A 22,409-nucleotide genomic window follows, 5' to 3' on the forward strand; every position below is an offset into this window, starting at 1 on the left:
AGCATGACAGCTACTCACCTTTATTTCTTGTACTCAGTACATGAATAGCTCACCTTTTTTCTGGACTTATGAGTTCTGTACAAAATATTTTAATTTGTTTTTCCTACAAAAATGTCTATATTATTCTTTGGAAGACCCATAATTCTGATCTCATTCAACAAGCATTTATGAGTACTTTATGTGTCAAACATAAAGTTTATTTATTTATTTTTTAAATAACTTTTTATTGACAGAACCCATGCTAGGGTAATTTTTTACAGCATTATCCCTTGCACTCACTTCTGTTCCGATTTTTCCCCTCCCTTCCTCCACCCCCTCCCCCAGATGGCAAGCAGTACTTTACATGTTAAATAGGTTACAGTATATCCTAGATACAATATATGTGTGCAGAACTGAACAATTCTCTTGTTGCACAGGAAGAATTGGATTCAGAAGGTAGAAATAACCCGGGAAGAAAAACAAAAATGCAAGCAGATTATATTCATTTCCCAGAAACATAAAGTTTAGATGCTAGAAGTACAAAGACAAAAATCAAAACAAAACAATCCTATTTCTCAAAAAATTGAGTAAAACATTTATCCCAATGAAGAGATGTCTCATGAAAGGCCTCCTGTAGGAGACAACATCTGAAATAAGCCTTTAAGGGAGCTAAGGATTCCACAAGGCAAAAGTGAGCAGATAGAAAATCCTTGGTAGAGGGCCCAGACTCTGCAAAGGCAGAGAAACATCATTGTTATCAAATCTTTGAAGATCTTTTTTACAATTTTAACAAACAATAATCACGACATCTTGTACTCTGTACCACTGAGTCAAATATGATGTGAAAGATATGATCTGCAAGAAAGCATATTTTGAGAAAGCATCCCTTCCAATCTTATATTTCTGTTGAAGATGCCCTTGAAATATATGTAGAACAATTCTCATAAAAATTCCTTACAGATGAGAAAGACATATAGATAAGCAATAAATGATGTCTTTTTTTTATTTTCTACTTTTTGGGGGGAGAAATTTTCCTCCGCAAGGTATTCAGACTTCTCTTTTTTTTTAGATATCTTGATATACAATCCCACACTTAGAACTTCATTTTCTCCTCTATCACTTCTCACTGTTTTGTGAGACAATAACAGGTCATAATTTAAACCATCCTCATTCAAAATGTTCTGCAAATTAGTTTATGCTCTAAACCCATTTTGCCAATAACTGCTATGATGTTCTTGCTAAGTGTATGTACACTGCCTAAAGTAATCTTTGTAGAATATTCTTTTGTTTTCCTCCAAGAAACTGATTCTGGCTAACTCTCAACTGGAAATAAAAATAGCTATATTGACATATTAGTGACTATTCCTTTTTTTTTTTTTTTTTGTTTCTAAAGTAATTAGGTCAATTCAAAGCTATTTCATTTGCCTACCATATCTTTTTATTTTTTTTTTCCTAATTTGGTGTTGATTCCTCTGCTTGTATTGATTTTCTTTTCAAAGTTTCATGGGGATATATAATAAAGTTGACTTCTCTATTTACCTGTCTGAGGAAAACTTGTGAATTATCCTTCATAATATTCTTATTTCAATGACAGTAAGAATGTAAATACTGAAAAGATGCAATTCTTCTATGGATTTTTCATTTCATTGGTCAATGTGTAAGGATCTAATGTTTAAAGAATTGTTTAATTCAAGTTTATAGATATTCTAGAGATTGTGAGTCTTAGCAACTTCTATCTGTTTTCCTAACATTGTTATTGCAAAAGCCAAAGGGGAACCCATAGAACAGAAGCTCATTTTGTCCTCTTCTCTGTTTCAGGGATCTCCAAAAGCAAGTATTCATCATGAAGTTACAATCTGCTAGTGGCAGACCTCTCCATATTGAGCTAGTCTGATTTTTAGACAGAAGTCAGTATTATCAGGATGTTACTCAAAACTTTCCAGTATTTACCACTTGTCAGGGCTTGTACCTCACTGGTATAAACTTCTGCAACTCATAATTTGCTTCCACATCTTAGTGAGACACTGGATAAGCCTTCTGTGGAGAACTTTGTCCTATACTTCAAAATGCCAAAATTCAAACATTTAAAAATAAAGAAATTATCAGTTTTATATATAAATGTTCACATACATCACAGCTCACCTGGGAAAAAAGATGACCATCACCTTCTCTACGGACAAGATTGGACAAGTAACAGTGAACCACAAGATGGGAGTCATCTAATACTGTGTTAAACCAGCGTCGTGTAGGGAGCAAAGCCTAGAATAAATATGACAGAAACCAATTTTACATATTCTCCACAGCTAAAATAGAATTCTGGGGCAGCTAGGTGGCACAGTAGATAGAGAACCAGACAGAGAATCAGGAAGACTCATCCTGAGTTCAAATCCAGCCTCACACAGCTTACTAGCTGTGTTACCCTGGGCAAGTCATTTAACTCTGTCTGTTTCCTCATGTGTAAAATGAACTGGAGAAGGAAATGGCAAATCACTCCAATATTTCTGCCAAGAAAACCCCATAGAGGTCACAAATAGTCAGATAAATTGGACTGAAAAAACTACTAAACAATCATAAAGTAGAATTCTAATGTTACTTAACAAATGTTGCTCATAACAATGTATTTTATCACTATCATGAGAAACAAACTGACTTCATAAGCCATTATTAATGACTACATCAAGAATTTTTGAAATACTCATTCCTCTCATGTGTGTTAGACAACTATGGAAGAAAATAAATTCCTTAACAGCAACCATTTTAATGACTAAATTCATCATATACTTTCTCTGTAAAAAATAGCCATGTGTGAATGAGCTATTATCTATAGCTATCTATACAAAGAAACAGAAATAGGCCTATATATATATAATTAAAGGTATAGGCTTTGATATCATCTAAACTCAAGGACTAGGTACTTTTTACTCCAATTTTGATAATTTGTTGGTTAGGTGGATTTTGTTGTTTTTTTTCCTAGAGACATTAATGACAGACAGCTCAAAATGAAGATGAAGTAATTAAATATAAACACTGTCCAACTAGGGCTTCGGCTTCATTCTTACTGTAAACACCTTAGATTTCTTACCTCTAGATCAACCACAAGCTCAATAAATCGTTCACAGTAATGTACTTTGTCCATAGTGAGGGTTTCTAAAAGAAACAAATGTTATTTTTCATTTTAATCTGCCACCATTCATATTCTGCTATGAAACTTCTACTCTGAAACCTCAATGTCTATCTAATCTCTCAGATGAGGGTGGAAAGGGAAATGTTTAGAAGGTTGTGATTAAAAGTCAAATTAAAGATCTAACCACAAACCTCAAATAAAAGAGCTCCATTTCTCAGCCTTCCTTGATCTCCTTTTTTTTAACATCTTGAATCCTCTTTTCCTCTCTCATCTAGTAGTACCATATTCCAAAAAAAATCAACTCTACTTAGAAACTCGATTAGAGAGGACATGGAAACTTGAGGAAGAAATAAAAACAATTCCACACTATTTTTATTTTAATTTCTTCCATTAAAGAAATGATTTTTGTAAATTCTTATTGAGTTTTACATTCTTCATATTCTTCTTCTCTAAAGCAGGCTTCTTGTTTTAAAAAAAAAAAAGGTATTTTTAAAAGATTTCCTTTAAGGGCAAAAGTACTAAATGACAGAAAGTAATTTAGATAAAACATTTTGCCAATTAAAATCATACTGTCAAAAGCTTTGTCTATTAAGGGGGGAATAATTTCAAATTCCCTAATAACGAATTGCTTTTTCCTAAGGAATGTAAATTAAATAATTATTCTACTGTTTCACAAATTTTGATCTGAAAATTTCATGAGAAAATGCTATCCATAAAACTGATGTGCAACAACCAATTAACATTTATTCAAACACACAGGACTTAAAAAAACATTTAGATTTAAAGGACTTCAAACAGAAAGCATTAAGACATGTAATCAAACCTAATTATTATTTCTTTTAATTATTATTTTTTTCTGATTTACCCCATCAAAATAAATGAGTTACATCAAGAGCAAATGGAAGAAAGAGTTACAGCTAAAGAGTAGTAAACAAAAGCTAAATAGTGGTAGCAGGGTGTGGGGAATAAAGTACCAGGCTATACAGGCTGGAAAATTTAGGTACAAATTTGACTAACATACTTCCAGTGTGACTGGGCAAGTCACTTAACTCATGTACAAATGGAAACTCCAAAGTATTTATCTCTGAAATCACACATTACAATCTGACTTGGTGTCTTAAAGGAATTTAAGATCTTTCAGATAAAATGATGTTCTCTTCTTTATTAAAATGCATAAACTCAAAGGTCCCATAAATAATGGATAGGATAACGGAAATGTTTCAGAATTTAATTTTAGTAAGGTGCAACTCAAACTAGGGTTTATGATGTTCCCAACATCATTAATTTATTATATCCTCAGGAAGTGAGGTTTGGAAAGGGAGGAAATCTACTCCCAAACTCATTTCTCTAGCTCAAAGGAGAATATGCCACAAGGTCATTGCTCAAAAATAGTTCCACTCTTGTCCAGAGTACCTATAACAAATAGTTGAGTAAAATGTCTATTTTCTTTATATTTAGATATGCAATAATCATAATTTAAATTATCCTAAAAGTAGATTTGAAAACTAATTTTAAAGCCCCATTGACAAAATCATGTAGATAACAATTTAAAAAACAAGCTGAGTAAAACAAAACGATTACCAGAAAGTGGAACTGATTTCAGCACAGATATGAACCTCTGGATAAGCTCTGAAAGGAATCTTCGCTCCTTATGGGCCCTAAAAATAACAAACATTTGATATATTTATGTATCTGAAAAGACATTAAAAAAAATTTCCAAAAACTGAAACATGATTATCATTACTACTATATTTTATTACTATGCTGGGTCTGTTTCCCTGACAAAACTCTCTCCTTGTTGCAGTCTGTGCTATCAAAGTAATCTTCCTAAAATATAGGTCTGACCATATCATCCACTAATTGAAAATTTCAATAACTCCCTAATACTTCCTGGTTCAAAGAGAAAATGTTGCTTAACATTCAGAGCCCTTCATAACTTGTCTCCACACAGTCTTCTTTCTTCTAGTCTTTTCTAGTCTTCTTAAAGCCTTACACCACCACCCCACCTCTACTCTGCTACTCATATACCAGTCTCCTTGCTTTTGCTCAAGTAAGATACTCTATCTTCTAAATCGAGATATTTTCCCAGGCTGTCCCCATGCTTAGAATCCTTTCCCTTCTTATCTCTGGATCTGCTTCTTCCTTTGAGAGTGAGATAAAACTCAACATTTGATAGGAAGACTTTTCCAACTTCTCCTAATTCTAGTGCAATCCCTCCTTTATTTCCTATTTAGTCTTTATAAAGCTTATCTGTACACATATGTTCGCATGTTATCTCCCTCATTAGAGTGTGAACACCTTGAGAATAAAAGCTATCTTCTGTATTTATTTGTATTATCAGGATTTAGCAAAGAGTCTAGTTCATAGGAGATACTTAATAAATATTTAATGGCTGAGTCTTTCTCTAAAACTAGGAATATCTCGAGTTTGAATTCCTAATTTGTATAGTATTTATATATTATAGTATAATTTGTATAGCACCTTTTCGGTGCTTTCACCTCCTTTCCTGAGAAGTCAAGGAGGATGTGATCACCTCCCCTTGGGGGCTCTGACCTCCCTGAAGAGTCAGGGATGGCATGATCACCTGTGTTCAAAAACAAAAGAAAGCGGGAGATGTAATGGGCTGAGGCTTGAGTTGATGCATTGAGATCCCAAGCACATGAGGCTAAATAGTAATTGGACCATACTCTATTAATATATAAGCTTGGAGAAAGAATGGCCCCCGCCTACTCTTTGTGCAAGTCCTGATGTGTTGTATAGGAATTGACGATTCTGGTGGGTGGAGGCAGGGGAGTGAAAAAGGATAGTATATCAAAGCATTGAATTAAAAATATGAGGAAGCCCTATTATCTATCTTATTGAATTACTTAAAGAAAATAAGTTGTGGTACAAAGAACCCTAGATTTGAAATCAAAATACTTATGTTCAAATTCTGGTTCTGCTAATTATCAATGTGACTTTGGGCAAATCAATTTACCTTTCAGGGGCATCAGTTTTTTAAAATGATAAATTGGACTGGATAATTGCTAAGGTCTCTTCTAGGTCTGTTGGAATCTTTACAAACTGTTAAGTCATTAGAGTTGAGATGTTTTGGGCCAGAACCTGAAACAAGGTACTAAGTAGAACTAATTAATACAATGCTTGTGTTCAAACCTTTATTCATTGGAGTTCACACATTTGGGAGATTTCAGAGTTTAGTATGAGATATCCGAATTCACACCTCCCTTGAAGCTCTTAGGGCCAGAGAGCACGCTGGGAGATATCCCATAAATCCACTCTCTGATATATAAGAAGAAAGCAGAGGCCTAATTAGGAGAATTCAGCTGAATTACATGGAGAGGGGAGCATCAAGTCAGAAGAAGCTACGAGTCAATAGTTCAGCTGAATTTAGATTGAGAGGGGAGCGTCAAGTGAGTTCAGCCAGAAGCCCTCTCTGAGTGAAGAGTTTTACTTCGGAACATTGACTGGAGTCGGAGAGGAGCACTATGGGAGATTGAGAGCCAGAAGCCCTCTCTCAGAGGCAAGACAGATTCAACTTGGAGCTGAATTGGAGGCTGAAGAAAGCAGAGGTAGAAGCAAAGGACAAAGCTGCAAAAGCTGCAAGAGAGATCCATTCCATTTTCCACTTGACTGGCTGAGCTGAAGGACAAACCTTTGGATTTGGAGATATTCGAAGGGAACTCTTGGAACCAATCAGAGAGATAGGCCTCTAAGCTAACCAGGCTATATTGGAGACAATAAAAGATTTGAACTTTTATCACCTGGCTACATTTGGGGTAATTATTGATCTGAACTGCGACTAAGTCTACCTCCAGAAAACCTCCCTGAGAAACCTGCTCCCAGAGAGAACCATAATTATTTATTATAAAGAAGAACAAGAACTCCATATAGGTCTAACTTTATAAACCTCCTATTGCTGCTAAAGATCTTTCACCACCAAGTAAAAGATACTGGATGAGAAGGGACGTCTCCAAATCATCTTAATTCTTATATTCATTATTCATATAATTTACTCATCAAATACATCTGATATATTAAAGGCACCTAGAGTAAAAAAAAAAAAAAAAACACACATTTATCACTTTGGGCAGACCAAGAAAAAGAGAATGACATACGTTAAAAGTGGTCCAGCCATTCTGGAAAATAATTTGTAACTGTGCCTAAAAAGTTTCTAAAATGTAACCTCTGATCCAATGATACTATATGTACAAAAATATTTAATATTATGTGTACAAAAAAAAAAAGATCTTTTTTTGAGATATTAAAGAACTAAGAACTAGAAAAACAAATAGTTCTTAAACTGTAACCAAACACAATTCCAAGTCAACTATGAACTTTTATGTGGACTGATCAAGCCCATGATTGTTTGTTGCACTTCTAGGCTGGGTGAGAAATGAAGGTCCAATATCCAAAACAAAAGTGTTCCAGAGAATCATGAAGAATGCTATCCATCTCATGGTAGAGAAATGATGGACTAATATGCTAAATGACTTGCATATTGAATAGTCTGAATTATTTTCTTTAACTATTGACTGCTTTTATCTCCTTGCTGTCCAAAAACTCTAAGTCTTCTCCAGCACCACAATTTGAAAGCGCTGATTTTGTAGTTCTCAACTTTATTTATAATTCAACCTCACTGCATGTCCACATTTACAAGGAATAAAAAAGAAATACAATTAGGAAAGACAGAGGGAAAATAGCCTGAAATACAGAAGAAAAAAATCAAGACCAAATAGCTTCAAGAAGTGGAGAGAAGAACATTTCAAGGGGAAGAAAGTAGTCAGTGATGAATACTATAGAAGAGAGAAGTGAGTTAATATGATGTGGCAATTAAAAAATTATTAGTGGCCTTAAGAATGAAAAGGAAAAAATTTAAACTGTAAGGGATTAAGGAGTAAATTGAGGGCAAAGACATGGAAACAATTCAAACAGATGTTTTTGGGGGAAAAGTGAAGGGAAGAAGAAAAAATAGCTGCAAGATGATAGAGGTACTTTTCTTTTTCTTTAAAAAGGAAGATCTGATTATAACTATAGGAGAAAAAAAGGAGTCAGTTAAGAAGAGACTGAAGATGTAAGAAAGAGAGAGAATAACTGATGCCAATCAGTGATCCAAGGGAATTCCAATAAACTTTGGATAGAAAAAGCAATCCGCATCCAGAGAGACCTATGGAGACTGAATGAGGATGGAAGTATACTATTTTTCATTTTTTTCTTGTAATTTTTTCCTCTCAACATGAATCATATGGTAATATTTTTAAAATAAATATAAAGTGGGGAACCTAGATGGCACAGTGAATAGAGCACCAATCTTAAGAGTCAGGAGGACCTGAGTTCAAATCACACTTCCTAACTTACACTTCCTGTAACACTGGACAAATCATTTAACCCCCCGCATTTTTTTCTAAAAGAACCTATCCAAAAAAAAAAAAAAAAAAATGATGAAACCAAAAAAATGAAAACAGGAAACATGATCAAGAATCCAAAGAGATTAGGCTTGGAAATAAGTAAGGGTATCTTTTCTGAAATAAAAAGGAAAAAAAAGAATAAGTGAAAGATTATCACTTTTGAGATGAGTGGTATAACTATAAAAACATTCTGAATTGCGAAGTATGGAAGATCATAGAGATCATGTTTCATGCCCTCCATCTTCTCCACAAAATCAAATCTAGTCACAAAGAAAAATTCATATAAAAGACATGGAAATCTAGAACAAGCCCTGTTAGAACATTTTAAATCCAGAGAAATACCACAAGGAAGTACTACCTGCTGGTGAACAAACTTATCAGTGATAAAGAGGAAAGAGAGAAAGCATAGAGTTATTGGTTTCTATTCCAAACAAGGACCTAAAGACATCAGTGACAATCTGGACATCATTTCCAAAACACAATCCAAAACTTTTAAAATCACCTATTAAAGCATATGAATATATTTTGTATAGTGCCTGGCATACCAGCATGTAATGGGTTGAAGCTCGAGTTGATGCACTGAGGTCCCAAGCACGTGAGGCTAAATAGTAATTGGACCATACTCTATTAATATATATGCTTGGAGAAAGAATGGCCCCCGCCCACTCTTTGTGCAAGTCCTGATGTTTTACATAGGAAATGACGATTTTGGTGGGTGGAGGCAGAGGGGCAGATAGAGAGGCAGAAGAGACTGCTGGCTGGTTCCTGTCGCAGCTGCTCACATTGCTAATCCCCCTTCACCTCAAAAAGAATAAAGATTGAAGATTTTCCCTTAACCTGAATTCCTGACTCTGCAGCTGATTTTAAAATACGTGGTCATCACACCAGCAAGCAACTTTAAGCGCAATTTATGTCCACAAGAAATTCAAAATTTTGGAAAGACAAATAACAAAGAATAAAAGTTTAACTACATACTGTTCTCGTGCTTTTGGATCCATTTTTTCATCATTCTTTTTTATCAAGTTCCAGAATTTTCTAAGCTTGGGCGTCTTTTTCAATTCTAATTCCAAACGTGCCTAAAAGAAGGTGGGATGTAGTCACTGATGGCATTAAATTGCATGTAGAGTAGAAGCACGAACCAATATGCAATTCATTTCTCACATCTACCTATTAAAAGCAAGTTGCACTTAGAAAAACCTGAACATACTCCAAAAGCAAAGTTCCTTATACTACAATTCTTTGTTATGAAATTGCCTTTTCTAATAAAAAAAATCTAAATGAGATCACTAATTAAATCTAGTTCTTATTTCTAAATTTGGATTTGGTACAATGTATATCTAGAAAATTATGTTAAATTATTATAGGAATAATATGTATACCACACATTATACAAAAACATATTATTTTATAAGATGTCAGAAAAAAATTGGAAATTGTTGTTCATGCTTTTATTCGTTAGGAAATATTCAATTAACAGTTTGATGAAAATAATAAGCAAGATATGATGCACTTATTTCAAAAGCTGCAATTGAGATAAACAAAAAGATTTAAGTTTAAAATTGGTCTAATACCCTTGGTACAAATATGATAATAATATTTTATATTTACGTAACTATCTTTTAAGAAATGAATTGAAAGTTTCATTTTATCTCAATGTATAAAGCAAAACTTATGCTATACTATTAAAAATCCTAAGTCAATAGCAATACTAAGTTAATACTTTGAAGACATAGAAAAAAAAGCAAGAAAGAAAATTGTACTAATGAAGAGATACACTTCTAAGGAGAGCAAGAACTTTTACCTCCATGGCTCAGTGACCAATTACCCAGGATGTGGAGTCAGAAATACTTATAAGGTTCAAATCTCACATCAGATATTTATTAGCTGTGTTCTTCAATAAGTCACTTAACCTCTCTCTGATTCATTTTGCATCTCTATAATATGGGGATAAAAAAATAGTCCCCAAAGATTAAGTGACATAACATATATACGTTTGCAAACCTTCAAGTGCTATATAAGTGTTAGCTATCATTAATATTATCATCAAAAATTCTTACATTTAGACAAGTTAGGAAACATGAATATCTATGTTTTTGAAATGGCATTATTACTTACAGGTTGTAGACCCAACCACATTGGCAGAGAGATAAGCTGTTGTACTTGACTCCGGATCAGATCCACTTCCTATTCAAGGTATCAAAGAAACAAGTTATAAGTAAAACAAAATTTTTCCCTTAAATTTGCATATACATCTATCTTTAAGGAAAAATATCAAAAGACTAAAGTTCAGAGAAACAGCATAGTAGAATTTCTAAGGAAAAAAGAAAAGATGAAATTAAAATCTAATTTTTTTTTTTCTTTCAGGTTTTGGTTAAGGAGACTGAAATTCAAAATTTGGTATTAACTACAGATTTTCCTGATCCTGTTGCCATTAGGGCAACTTTTGATTTTCTCTAAACTTTACCATGAAGAAGAGAAAGCTTGGGGGAAAATCTCTAAATAAAGTTAAAATTACCAAGCTATTGAAGCAATGATCAAGAAAGAGTAATAGGATTGTCTGTTCCTGCAGAGAAAATTCATCTTCATTTTCAATAAGTACTGATTCCAAGATGCACTTGAAAAAGAAAGGGAAGTGTTCTGGTTTCTTCTTAAAAATCTAAAAAGTAAAAGAATAAATTCATTTTGAGTTAATTTATTCAAAACTACATTTTATCTTCTAGAAATAAAGTAGACATGACAGTACATACAAATATAAGACATTTCTTGAAAAACTATACCTATAAGAAAAGTTTAGTACAATTCATTCTTTTAGTTTTATTTTCTATCCATATTTATTTTATCCATAATTATTTTAGTCTTTTTTCCAAAGGAAAAGTTTTAAAAACCCTAGACTTAGACAACCCCCTCCCCCTTTCAGTACATCTTTAGTTCATGTTGCTGCATCTGAATCTTTCCCCTGCCCCATCCCCAACATTTTCCAACCCTAAATCTTAAGAACAATAACCAAAAGGACACTATAATTCCTAGGGAGGACATTCAATTGTCTAAGACTCCAATCATCACTTCTCTGATTTTCTTACCCAAAACAATTCTCCCTCGCCACCATTCCTTATATATGTTGCTTTCCCTAATAGGATGTTCTTTGAGAGCAAGGACTGTATTGTTTGTTTCAATTTGTAATATTAGTGTTAGCACAGTGCCTGGGATGGGTCCCCTCTCTCTTGCTACCTCCTCTGCCCCCCACACATACTAAGTGCTTAATAAACGTTTTTCCATTCATTCAAAGAACCACAAAAAGCTACAATATTTACACTGAAATTCTTCATTAAGTACTTTTGATTCAATCTAATTCTTTATACTCCTTTAAGGAGCTAAATACTTAACAAATATTAAATATTTACTGATAGGTCAAAATATCCACCCTTCCAATTAATCAGTAACTCTAATCTGGCCAGATCTGCAATCACTTAACGAACCTCTGAGACTACAGTTCATAAAACCTTAACTTTTACAAATGGTTGCTGAATTTTCACACAAGAACTAAGTATATCCTGGTTACCTCTAGGGAATTAAAAGAAAATTTCTCTCTCTGAAAAATCCTTGCAGAATGGAATGGCAACTGTACAAAAAATGGAAATAAATCTCTTCAGAAATAATTGTTCCCTCTTTCTACCATACTTTTTTAAAACACATACATACATCTAAAAGAAGCAAAAATCATTTCATAATTTCCAAATCTAGGAACTTTCATAAGAAATTAGTTTGGAATCTCTAATGCCACATGGGCTTTAAAAAGCAAGCATAGTGAGAAGTTTCAGTTCACAAGGTAAAAAAGGAAACTATCCCAGGTCAGGAATAAAATTTCATAACCAAAGTCATAGCACAGAAGTTTAACCATGACACAATCTCAACGACCACTCTGTTCACATTAAAGCTACAAATTCATTTCCCAGGTGGGATAAAAAAGAAACTGACAGAAAAGAAATTATCATCTCATTTCAAAAAACATCTATTTGTATTTGTAAATTGTGCTTAGCTTTCACTAGAAATCAAAAGCTTCACAATCTATGTCATTTTTTGTGTCAAACACAGAATAATCACACATGAATTGTTTTTAAATTTAGGAAGCAGTTTTACTGTGAGAACTGTTGAAAAGAAAAAATAAACTGCCACAGAAACAACCTTTCAGAATATTCCAAATCACTATTGATCAGAGAAATGCAAATTAAGACAACTCTGAGATACCACTACACACCTGTCAGATTGGCTAAGATGACAGGAAAAAATAATGATGAATGTTGGAGGGGATGCGGGAAAACTGGGACACTGATGCATTGTTGGTGGAGTTGTGAACGAATCCAACCATTCAATCTGGAATTATGCCCAAAAAGTTATCAAACTGTGCATACCCTTTGATCCAGCAGTGCTACTATTGGGCTTATACCCCAAAGAGATATTAAAGAAGGGAAAGGGACCTGTATGTGCCAAAATGTTTGTGGCATCCCTGTTTGTAGTGGCTAGAAACTGGAAATTGAATAGATGCCCATCAAATGGAGAATGGCTAGGTAAATTGTGGTATATGAATGTTATGGAATATTATTGTTCTATAAGAAATGACCAGCAGGATGAATACAGAGAGGCTTGGAGAGACTTACATGAACTGATGTTAAGTGAAATGAGCAGAACCAGGAGATCATTATACACTTCGACAACGATATTGTATGAGGATGTATTCTGATGGAAGTGGATATTTCTTTGACAAAGAGACCTAACTAAGTTTCAATTGATAAATGATGGACAGAAGCAGCTACACCCAAAGAAAGAACACTGGGAAACGAATGTGAACTATTTGCATTTTTGTTTTTCTTCCCGGGTTACTTTTACCTTCTGAACCCAATTCTCCCTGTGCAACAAGAGAACTGTTCGGTTCTGCAAACATATATTGTATCTAAGATATACTGCAACATAGCTAACATATATAGGACTGCTTGCCATCTAGGGGAAGGGGTGGAGGGAGGGAGGGGAAAAATCGGAACAGAAGCGAGTGCAAAGGATAATGTTGTAAAAAAAATTACCCTGGCATGGATTCTGTCAATATAAAATTATTATAAAATAAAATATTAAAAAAAAAAGAAAAGAAACCACCTTTCAAATAGCTCTCTATCAGAGCTACCTTTGCCACTGTGACAGGTACTGTGCAGACACTGTTTATTGTCAAAGTTAAAAGTTCTGCTACTTTTCAACAGGTTAAGTTGGCACAATGTGAAACTACAGCTCCTAGATCAAAGTCAAATTCAAATAAGTCAAGTAATTCAAATCTGTTACCTCCCACGCAGGGACATTTTCTCTGAACTTCTCATTCACCATACAGCAGATCGACATTAAATAGGCTTTGCTGGACACCTCAGGGGAATAATTTATCCACAGGTAATTTTCAAGGTACTGGCTGTTGAGAGTGAAAAAGCACAGAATATTTTATTAGTTGCTACCACCCACAGTAATGTGTCATTCACCCAAAAAAGCATAATTATCCATGTCTCCCTGAAAGCATTCTGAAAAATCCATATTTATGATCTAAGAACAGTTCACAAAGTTACCTTTAATCTATATCACTGTTGCTGCTTATAGATTAGGCAGAGGAGACAGCAGAAAGCTCATCTTGGAAGGCACAATGGAGAGTGACACACATTAACTGTCATGACCAACAGCCCACAGGAAATCTCATCTAGTTTCCCTCACTGAATAAAAATTAGATACTTAACCAAAAGGGGTTGTGAAAGCACTGGCTGTCATGAGAATTTTAGCAGAGAGGCATACCTGAAACATAGGAACTTAGCACAGTTATCTTGAGTGTAAAATAAATGTTTGCTCTGATTATCACAAATAGATTTTTTTTTAAGGAGCTATCAGTATAGTCAAATGTCATCTCTCCAGAATCTCCAGATAAAAAGATCTTTCACATTGTTATATCTGTAGAAAATGGAAAGTCATATCTCTTAGCTAAAGCTTTTTTTAAAATTTTAATAATTTTTAAGATATGTAACATAATTCTCTAACCTCAAAAACAAAATACTTTAAACATAATTTATCTTTTCTTAATGGTTTGCTATGAACATCTATTATTATGCTACATTTTCTCATCTATAAAGAAAAATAATACTTGTAAAAACTCATCATATAAAAGCATAATGAGAATAATTCTTTGTAAAGCTTTAAAAGCTAAAAAAAATGTGAGCTACCATTATAAATATCTATAAAACTCAAGTCCAATTTTGAGACCTCTTTTCAGTAAAGTAATGATCACAAGTTCTCAAATGCAATATTAGACAATCCAGAGGTCACACGAAACCTATTAAGCTATAGTAACTTCAGATATGAAATTAGCTATATTAGATTGTATTCCAATCTTCCAAAAACCAGTATGGCTAAGTTCAGAGAGGGTCATTACCAGAGTCATTTGGAGAGAAAAAAACCAAATACCCATGCCAATAAAATCAAATATTCTTAAACTTTTGAAGAAAAATAATGGTGTTTTGAAGGGCAATTAAAGTGTTCAGAGCAATTTGTCTCTACATATTTCTGGATAGCCATGCTTTTCAAAATGTATTTTTCTGTATCTTCCCTTGGTCTTACAAACATGCTTGCCTGGGTTTTTCTCTTTTAGTGACAACCATGAAAGTTCTGCACCAAATATAAAAAACATGAGCAGTAAAGAAGCAATTCCTTCTCTCTACAGGCAACCCTATAATAAAAATATTATCACCCCTCTCATATAAATGAATAGTTGACAAAATTATATTACATTCATTATTCAGTTATATACAAAGAACGTTCAATATTGGAAAGCTCATGGTACTTTGAGAAAATTCATTTTATATTTACTAGCTTTTATTAGAGGAAATAAAGCATCAATTATCAGAAAAAAAAGGGGGGGGGATAAAATATTATTTAAGAAAACCAGAGTGAGAAAGAAGAAAAATAGTTTGTATCTTCAACCAATTTTTGCATTTTATTTTCTTTGTCTTTAAATTTTAATTTGAATGCATGAGAAGGGTATAAAATCATAGAAAAGGGTAGGGGGGAGGAGGCAAATGACCTTCCCACCTACCTAAAATGGACAAAGGCTCAGAGTTACGCACACTGAATCTAGAAGAGAAATACATTACACTTAACAGAGAAAGAAGAAAGAAAAGGGATGAGGATATTATACTGATGGAAGACGATATTGGAGATAGAATTGTCACAAACAAAACAAATTTCAGGATCCTGAAGCGAGAGATTAAAAGAGGAGGAAAAGACACTAAATCTAGTGTCTTAGATTCATCTTAAACAACTGAGGAATGGATGAACACATGAGTATAATGGAATGTGACTGTGCTATAAGAGATGATTTCAAGAATTTGGGATAGTAACAAGAATTAGGAAAACAGTTTATACAAGGAGTAATATTGTGAAGAAAAACAATTTTGACCTTCAGCTTTGAAAAAATCAGTTATTATAGAAGGACAAGGATATCAGCTCTTTTACCTTTAATAGAAACACTTTAAGACTTTTTAACTTACCTAAATTCCAAAAGCATTATTTTCCGAATGGCAAACCTAAAAGATAAAAATATAGTTTGTAAAATGTGATAAATTATTTTTTTCTTCTGGCTTTACCATCAATATTTCAAAGTCACTACTGTTCCTGCACTTTTCAAATCTTTAGCTTTATAAAGAATCATCATTTTTCCTGTACATTTTGCCCACAAAATTTACAAAGGCTAGTTCATTAAACTTCCAAGCATTTTTACAACATACCCTACACATACAATTCATAAATACAACTTTTTGTTGTATTTTGCTGATGGCAAATCAAAGATATGGTGGAAAATACACATCAATAATAAAGTTTCATTATTAACACTCATCACCTAGTAAGCAATCAATCTTAAGTGGCTGAGTACAGAAGAGAACATAAACAAATATAATAGAAGTTCAATTTCTTATATAAGCCTCTTTTTTATATAAGCCTCTATAATGACATGTCTATGTTTTTGATAATTAAATTCAAAATCAAAAACAAAATAAAAAAAGGAAAAGGTTTCAAGATCAGAGAGGGTTCAAAATGACTTCTTTTTTTCAGGGCAATACACACACAAGGTCAAACTACAGAGACAACTTTTTAAGAAATGGAAGATGTTTTCACATTTATTGCTATTTCTTGAGCTTTATGTTCTCTACAAAACAAAGGAAACCTGCAATTATGCTGAGGGAAAAGAAAAAAAATCAAAAGGATCATCAGATTTTTCTCTTTATTACAGTTTTTCTCTATTTATTATTTTATTTATGTCAAAAGATTATTTAAATAGATAAGAACAGATGTTATCTTCAGGTATCTTTTCAAAAGCTAGTTCAAATATCTACTAATTTCGTTTTATCATTTTTTATAATGATAATAAAGTAGCCAGATCAGATTATTGCCACTGGATCACACTCTCCCATTTTGAAAATTAAATATGTAGGCATTATTAATGTATAATACCATAAAAGATCATTATCCTGTCAAAATCCTATTCCACTGATTTCTGAAATAGTCTCACTAAGCAATCTATGCCAGAGTTCTTGTTGAGCATGAAATGGTAAAGGCTTTGTAAAAGCATAAAGAGAAAGCAAGAGACTAGCTTCCAGAGCTATACAGCCATTCACCAGGTAGGACACAGGTATGACATTCAGCATCTCTAGATGTTTCACATGGACACTTTATTTCATAGTCCATCAACATTTATCCAGTGACCAAGGTGTGTAAGCTTAGCACCAACTGCTATAAGAAAGAGAGGAAAAAAAAAAAAAAAAAAAAAAAGATAATTCAGCGAAGGCATTGCTTGGGGAAAAGGTGAAATCACTGTTTGTTTTTTAATATAAAAATGGGAGAAGTCATTCTTTACTGAACCTGACTTTAAAACTTCACTTTATAGTCTCAATACTAAATAATGTCATATTATTAAATTTGCTTATCTCTAATCCAGAACACTATATTTAGGAATACACAATAACTCTTTACTGGATCAGTTTTTATTATTTCCCCATACTTATACTCTTTTCCCCTTAGACTAGCCAAATTTTTTATACTGTTAAATTACTCCTGTAATTTGTAATCACTTTTCAGAATTGTGTATAGTAAATAACTTCCATTTTGATGTGAAATTAGCATAGAAAAGCATACAAAAGCTTTATAAAATCTTTTATAAAATATCCTACATGTTGATAAAGGTCTATGGGAACCCAAACTTCCCTACAACAATTTCAAAGAGAGGAGTCTATGTAAGATTGAATCTAATTTGGTATCTTTAAAAAGAGAGAATGAAGCTAAAACTACTGGCTCTATTACTTAAATCACCTTTTTTGAACCAAATCTATTTCTTCAGAATACGTGAAGAGAGGATAACTATAAAATGCAAAATGGTAATATGTGGTTGCCATTGTTTCTTCACTATTTTTTTGGATTACTTTTCAATGCTTCCTACTCAAGGTAGTGAGAACCCTTAGGGGGGGAATTAGGAATCTCTAAACCAAATGTTTTTCTTAAAATGCAAACTTATAAATAGTCACCCATTTGTAGTAATTATTTAAACCAAAACAATGAAAAGAACTAACTATATACTACTAATGTATTTTCTGATAATATAGAGGAGACTGAAAGAAAATTGTTATGGATTGATAAACTATCCTATTTTCAAGACTATACTATAGCAGGCAACTATTATAGTCAAAAGTGATAACATTTTCCTGTAACTATCAATTAGATACCAATACAAATATTAATCACAACACATTTTTAATATACAACAGGAACTCTGACTTAAAAGTATTAAAATATTTAATGCTTCTACTTAAATATTAAGAGTATTTTATGACAATGAATTTTGCATTATGACAAACTAGAAACAAGTTAATAAATCTTACTTCAAACTATTCCCACACTACCCATGACTCCCAAATCACTGTTCAGGAAAATAGCTACCTTAGGCACTTAGAGTCAAAAATGGCCATTTAAATTTTTTAATAGACTTGGTAGCTGAAATGTGGTAGAATGTTTCTTAGCTTCTAAACTTTCAGACTTTGGGGCAGAATACAATCAGGATCAGTTTTTCTTTAAGTGTTTGGAAATGTGTAAAGGGTGAGGAAATAGCTGTTGGGATTGCCATCATAAATCTCAGTGAGCCAAGCAAATGACAATCACTCCCTTCAGCTGTTTCAAATAACATAGCCAAGTGTTCACTGCTTAAAAAACATTGTTGGCTTTTAAGTCATTTTGTTATTTACACACCAACAAAAGGAATCTTAAAACCAAAGTTGTACATTTGCCCAAAAAAAAAAAAAAATCACTAAAATTTATTTCTTCTCTTGATTCAAAGTATTTTCCAAAAGACAGCTCAAAAAAGTAGTTAAAATACAAGAAATGCTATAGAAAGAAAAAGGGACATTTACAGAAGTCTCAGAGAGGTGGCATTTTCAATCTGAGGTTCACCAATTTGGCTCCCACCATCACCTCTCTGTCTGTCTGTATGTATAGATATGTATATATGAACATTATTTCATATTATGAATTTCAATTATTATTTCAATATAATTATGTTGTTTCCTTTATAATTCTATGGATTTTATTTTGTGCATTTAAAAATATTATTCTGAAAAGAGTCTATAAGCTTCACCAGACTGCCAAAAGAGTCCATGACCCAAAACAGATTAATGTTCCTTAACTTTTTCCTTACCTAAATTATTAATTATTAAACCTAAAAATTCAGATTTTCAATTGTCTTAATGTTCCTCAATTTTTCTTTTAAAAAAAATTTTTAAATAGAAAAAGAAAAAATGTCATGTACAGCAGAAGATTAAGCGGATTCAAAATATGTAACAATAAATTTCCAATTTAAGAAAGCATATATTGTATTGAGAACTGTCCAACTTTGCTTCCTTGTTGATTTTTTTGTTCTCTGCTATGCTCTTTTTATTTTATTCTTTTTTTCCCTTTTCCTCTCCCTTACCTCCCCCACGGCTATAGTTAAGCATATATATATATATATATATATATATATATATATATATATTATATATATATATATATATATATATACACACACACACACATAAAACATATACACATATATATTCATATACACATATATATACATAGGTACCTATAATCACACATATATACATTCTGTCTATTAAACATAATATTACATTTAAACACTTTTTCATAGTCAAAAAACTACAAGCACAAAATGATCTTAAATTCTCTGCACCTTTCAGTCAAATGTGTGAGTATAAAGATATGGTCTGAGTGAGAATATTACTTGTGAAAGCCTGCCTATTTTTTTCTTATTTCCATCAAAGATATCTGCAATAAACACACACACACACACACACACACACACACACACACACACACACACACACACAGATGTATATATTTTTTTTCATTAAAATTTTGTAGAAGTAAAAAAAATTAGGGTTGACAGTTATTGATATCCTGACTGCCTTTTTTTCAGTAGTAGCATTATTTTTTCTAATTGTTGGTATCCTACCTTCTTACAGCTATCTTAAAGACTGATCTCTATGTATACCCTCAAAATTGCATTAAATCCAGCATAACCCTCTTCCTCTGTGAATATTTCTTGATCTAGATGCTCTTCCTGTCTTCATTTTGTGTACTGCCATTTCCACTTCTTCACAAAGCACAAAGTACCAAGCTATTAAGGTTCCAAATATAAAAAATAATAATAATAATAATAATAATAACAATAATAGCACTTACTATGTGCCAGGTATTATGCTAAGCACTTTACAGTTACTTTCTCATTTAATCCCACAATAACAAGTTATTATTATTTCCATTTTACAGTTAAGAAAATTGAGGAAAACATATGAAATGACTTGCCCAGAGTAACTAGTAAATGTCTGAGACTAAATCTGAACTTGGTTCTTCCTGAATCCAGGCCCAGAAATTTATCCATTGCACCATCTATCTGCTTCAGAGGCAAATGTAATGGTTTCACTGTCAATAATGACAAAAATATGTTTTACTATAAAAATGCTGACATTTTTTCTATTTTTATTCTGCTTCTTGTTCTCCTTCCAGCTTTATTTAAACACTCTTGGAATAAATTAATTTTTCTGATCTATGAACAAAAATTTCTGAAAACTTATTTTTTCCTCCACTGATTTTCAATGTTCTGTAAGATGTTGCCCATAATCTTGCACCACTTTGTTGCAGAGGACTTTGCAAATGATTTCATATTATAAACATTGCCTGCTATGTATCTTAATTTGACAAAATCAAGTTTTTGATGGAGTGGGTAACTTTGGCCTCTTCACTGTGGGAATTGCTTAATAATATACTTTAGTAGGAAATAATGATGATGACAACAACAACAACAACAAAGAAAAAAAAAACTGCTAATTTACATTAAGATCTATTCTTTTGTCTACTTTTCAGCATGAAGAGCTTTGTATGAAGAGCTATTTTAATAAAAGAGTAACTTTAATTGCATAGTGTATCTTTTCAACTTTTATCTTTTGTTCTAATTTGGTGTGAATTTTAAGCATGATTCTAACAAAATAAAAGGTCTAAATGTACATAAGTAACTGATTCAAAAAGGACTCCCCTATCAGCAACCATCACTTTTTGGCTATTAAGATAGACTCATCAAGAATGAGCAAGATGTGAATTGATGCAAAATAGAATGCGCAAAACCAAGAGAATACTGTACAGAGTAACGGCAATATTGTATAATGAAGAACTGTAAGTGACTCAGCTATTCTGAGCAATACAATGATCCAAGATAATCCCAAAGAACTAATGATGAAACATACTATCCACTTCCAGAGAAAGAACTAATATTTCTTGAAAGCAGACTGAAATATGTTCTTTTCATTTTCTTCCATTCTTTAGTGTAGTCTTCTTGTTCAAAATGACTAACATGGTAGTGTTTTACAGCATCCCACACATATAACCTATATCTGATTGCTTACCATGTCAGGGAGAGGTAAGGGAAGAGAGAAGAAGGGATAGAAAAGTTTAAAAATTATTCAAACATGTAATTAGGGGAAAGATAAATAAATATGTGTGTGTGTGTGTGTTTTTAAAAACAGTATGATGCAGTGGAAAGAGAGCTGGCCATGAAACCAGGAAAACCAGGGCTCAAACCCTGAACCTTAACTTCTTAGTGTCCCAAGGCAACTATCCAAATCCATTTATTGCAAAAGATATATTTATTTTAATTGGTCAAGCAAGTTCACAGATCAATTCAAAAGATCAATTTCTTCCCTCTTCTACCCTTTTTAAAACATTATTTGGAACACGTGATAACCAGTGACTTCCTAATTCTCTTCCTGAAAAAAGTATTGATGAGAGAGATGGATAGATGCATAAATCATACAAATATATATATCAATTTGTATATTATGTTTGTATATGCATATAACTGCTTGATACTGTACCATGCTTCAATTTGTTTTTCATCATTCTCCTTTAGATCAACTTTTACATTGATGTTATTGTATTAAAATACATGTTGATCTAATTTGGAGGATTTTTATTGGATCCTTTGTAAAATGTCTCTGTCTCCTTACAACCTGCTACAGATGTTGGCACAAAAACTGCAATTATTTCACAATGGCATTTTTTGATCATGTTTAATATAATGCAAGAAGAAATGATGAAGCATCATGTAAAAAAGTGTTTCTTATTGCCTTTGAATACACAAGGAGAAATATGTAAATGAAACAATCCAAAATATGTATAATTGGAATGAGGTTGGTCATATAGCAAGATCAAGGGATAGTAGATATATAACTCAAGTACTATGACAGTACCTAAATAATGTGAAGAGACCTAGAAGACAGTCATTCATCACT

The 22,409-nt window shown here is 32.6% G+C and overlaps 1 protein-coding gene across 1 annotated transcript in view; it reads right to left on the reverse strand.

Moving 5' to 3' along the window:
• AQR (aquarius intron-binding spliceosomal factor) overlaps positions 1-22,409 on the reverse strand; it is a 98,247-nt gene that overhangs the window by 68,968 nt on the left and 6,870 nt on the right. The window contains exons 4-11 of the mRNA XM_051977028.1: positions 16,071-16,106; positions 13,834-13,954; positions 11,024-11,164; positions 10,624-10,692; positions 9,484-9,584; positions 4,685-4,761; positions 3,062-3,126; positions 2,122-2,238 (exon numbers count right to left, since the gene is read on the reverse strand). Of these exons, the coding sequence (XP_051832988.1) occupies positions 2,122-2,238; positions 3,062-3,126; positions 4,685-4,761; positions 9,484-9,584; positions 10,624-10,692; positions 11,024-11,164; positions 13,834-13,954; positions 16,071-16,106 (727 nt within the window). The remainder of the gene's footprint in view (positions 1-2,121; positions 2,239-3,061; positions 3,127-4,684; positions 4,762-9,483; positions 9,585-10,623; positions 10,693-11,023; positions 11,165-13,833; positions 13,955-16,070; positions 16,107-22,409) is intronic.

This window comes from Antechinus flavipes, chromosome 2, assembly GCF_016432865.1.
Source record: "Antechinus flavipes isolate AdamAnt ecotype Samford, QLD, Australia chromosome 2, AdamAnt_v2, whole genome shotgun sequence".
Taxonomy (NCBI): Eukaryota; Metazoa; Chordata; class Mammalia; order Dasyuromorphia; family Dasyuridae; genus Antechinus; species Antechinus flavipes.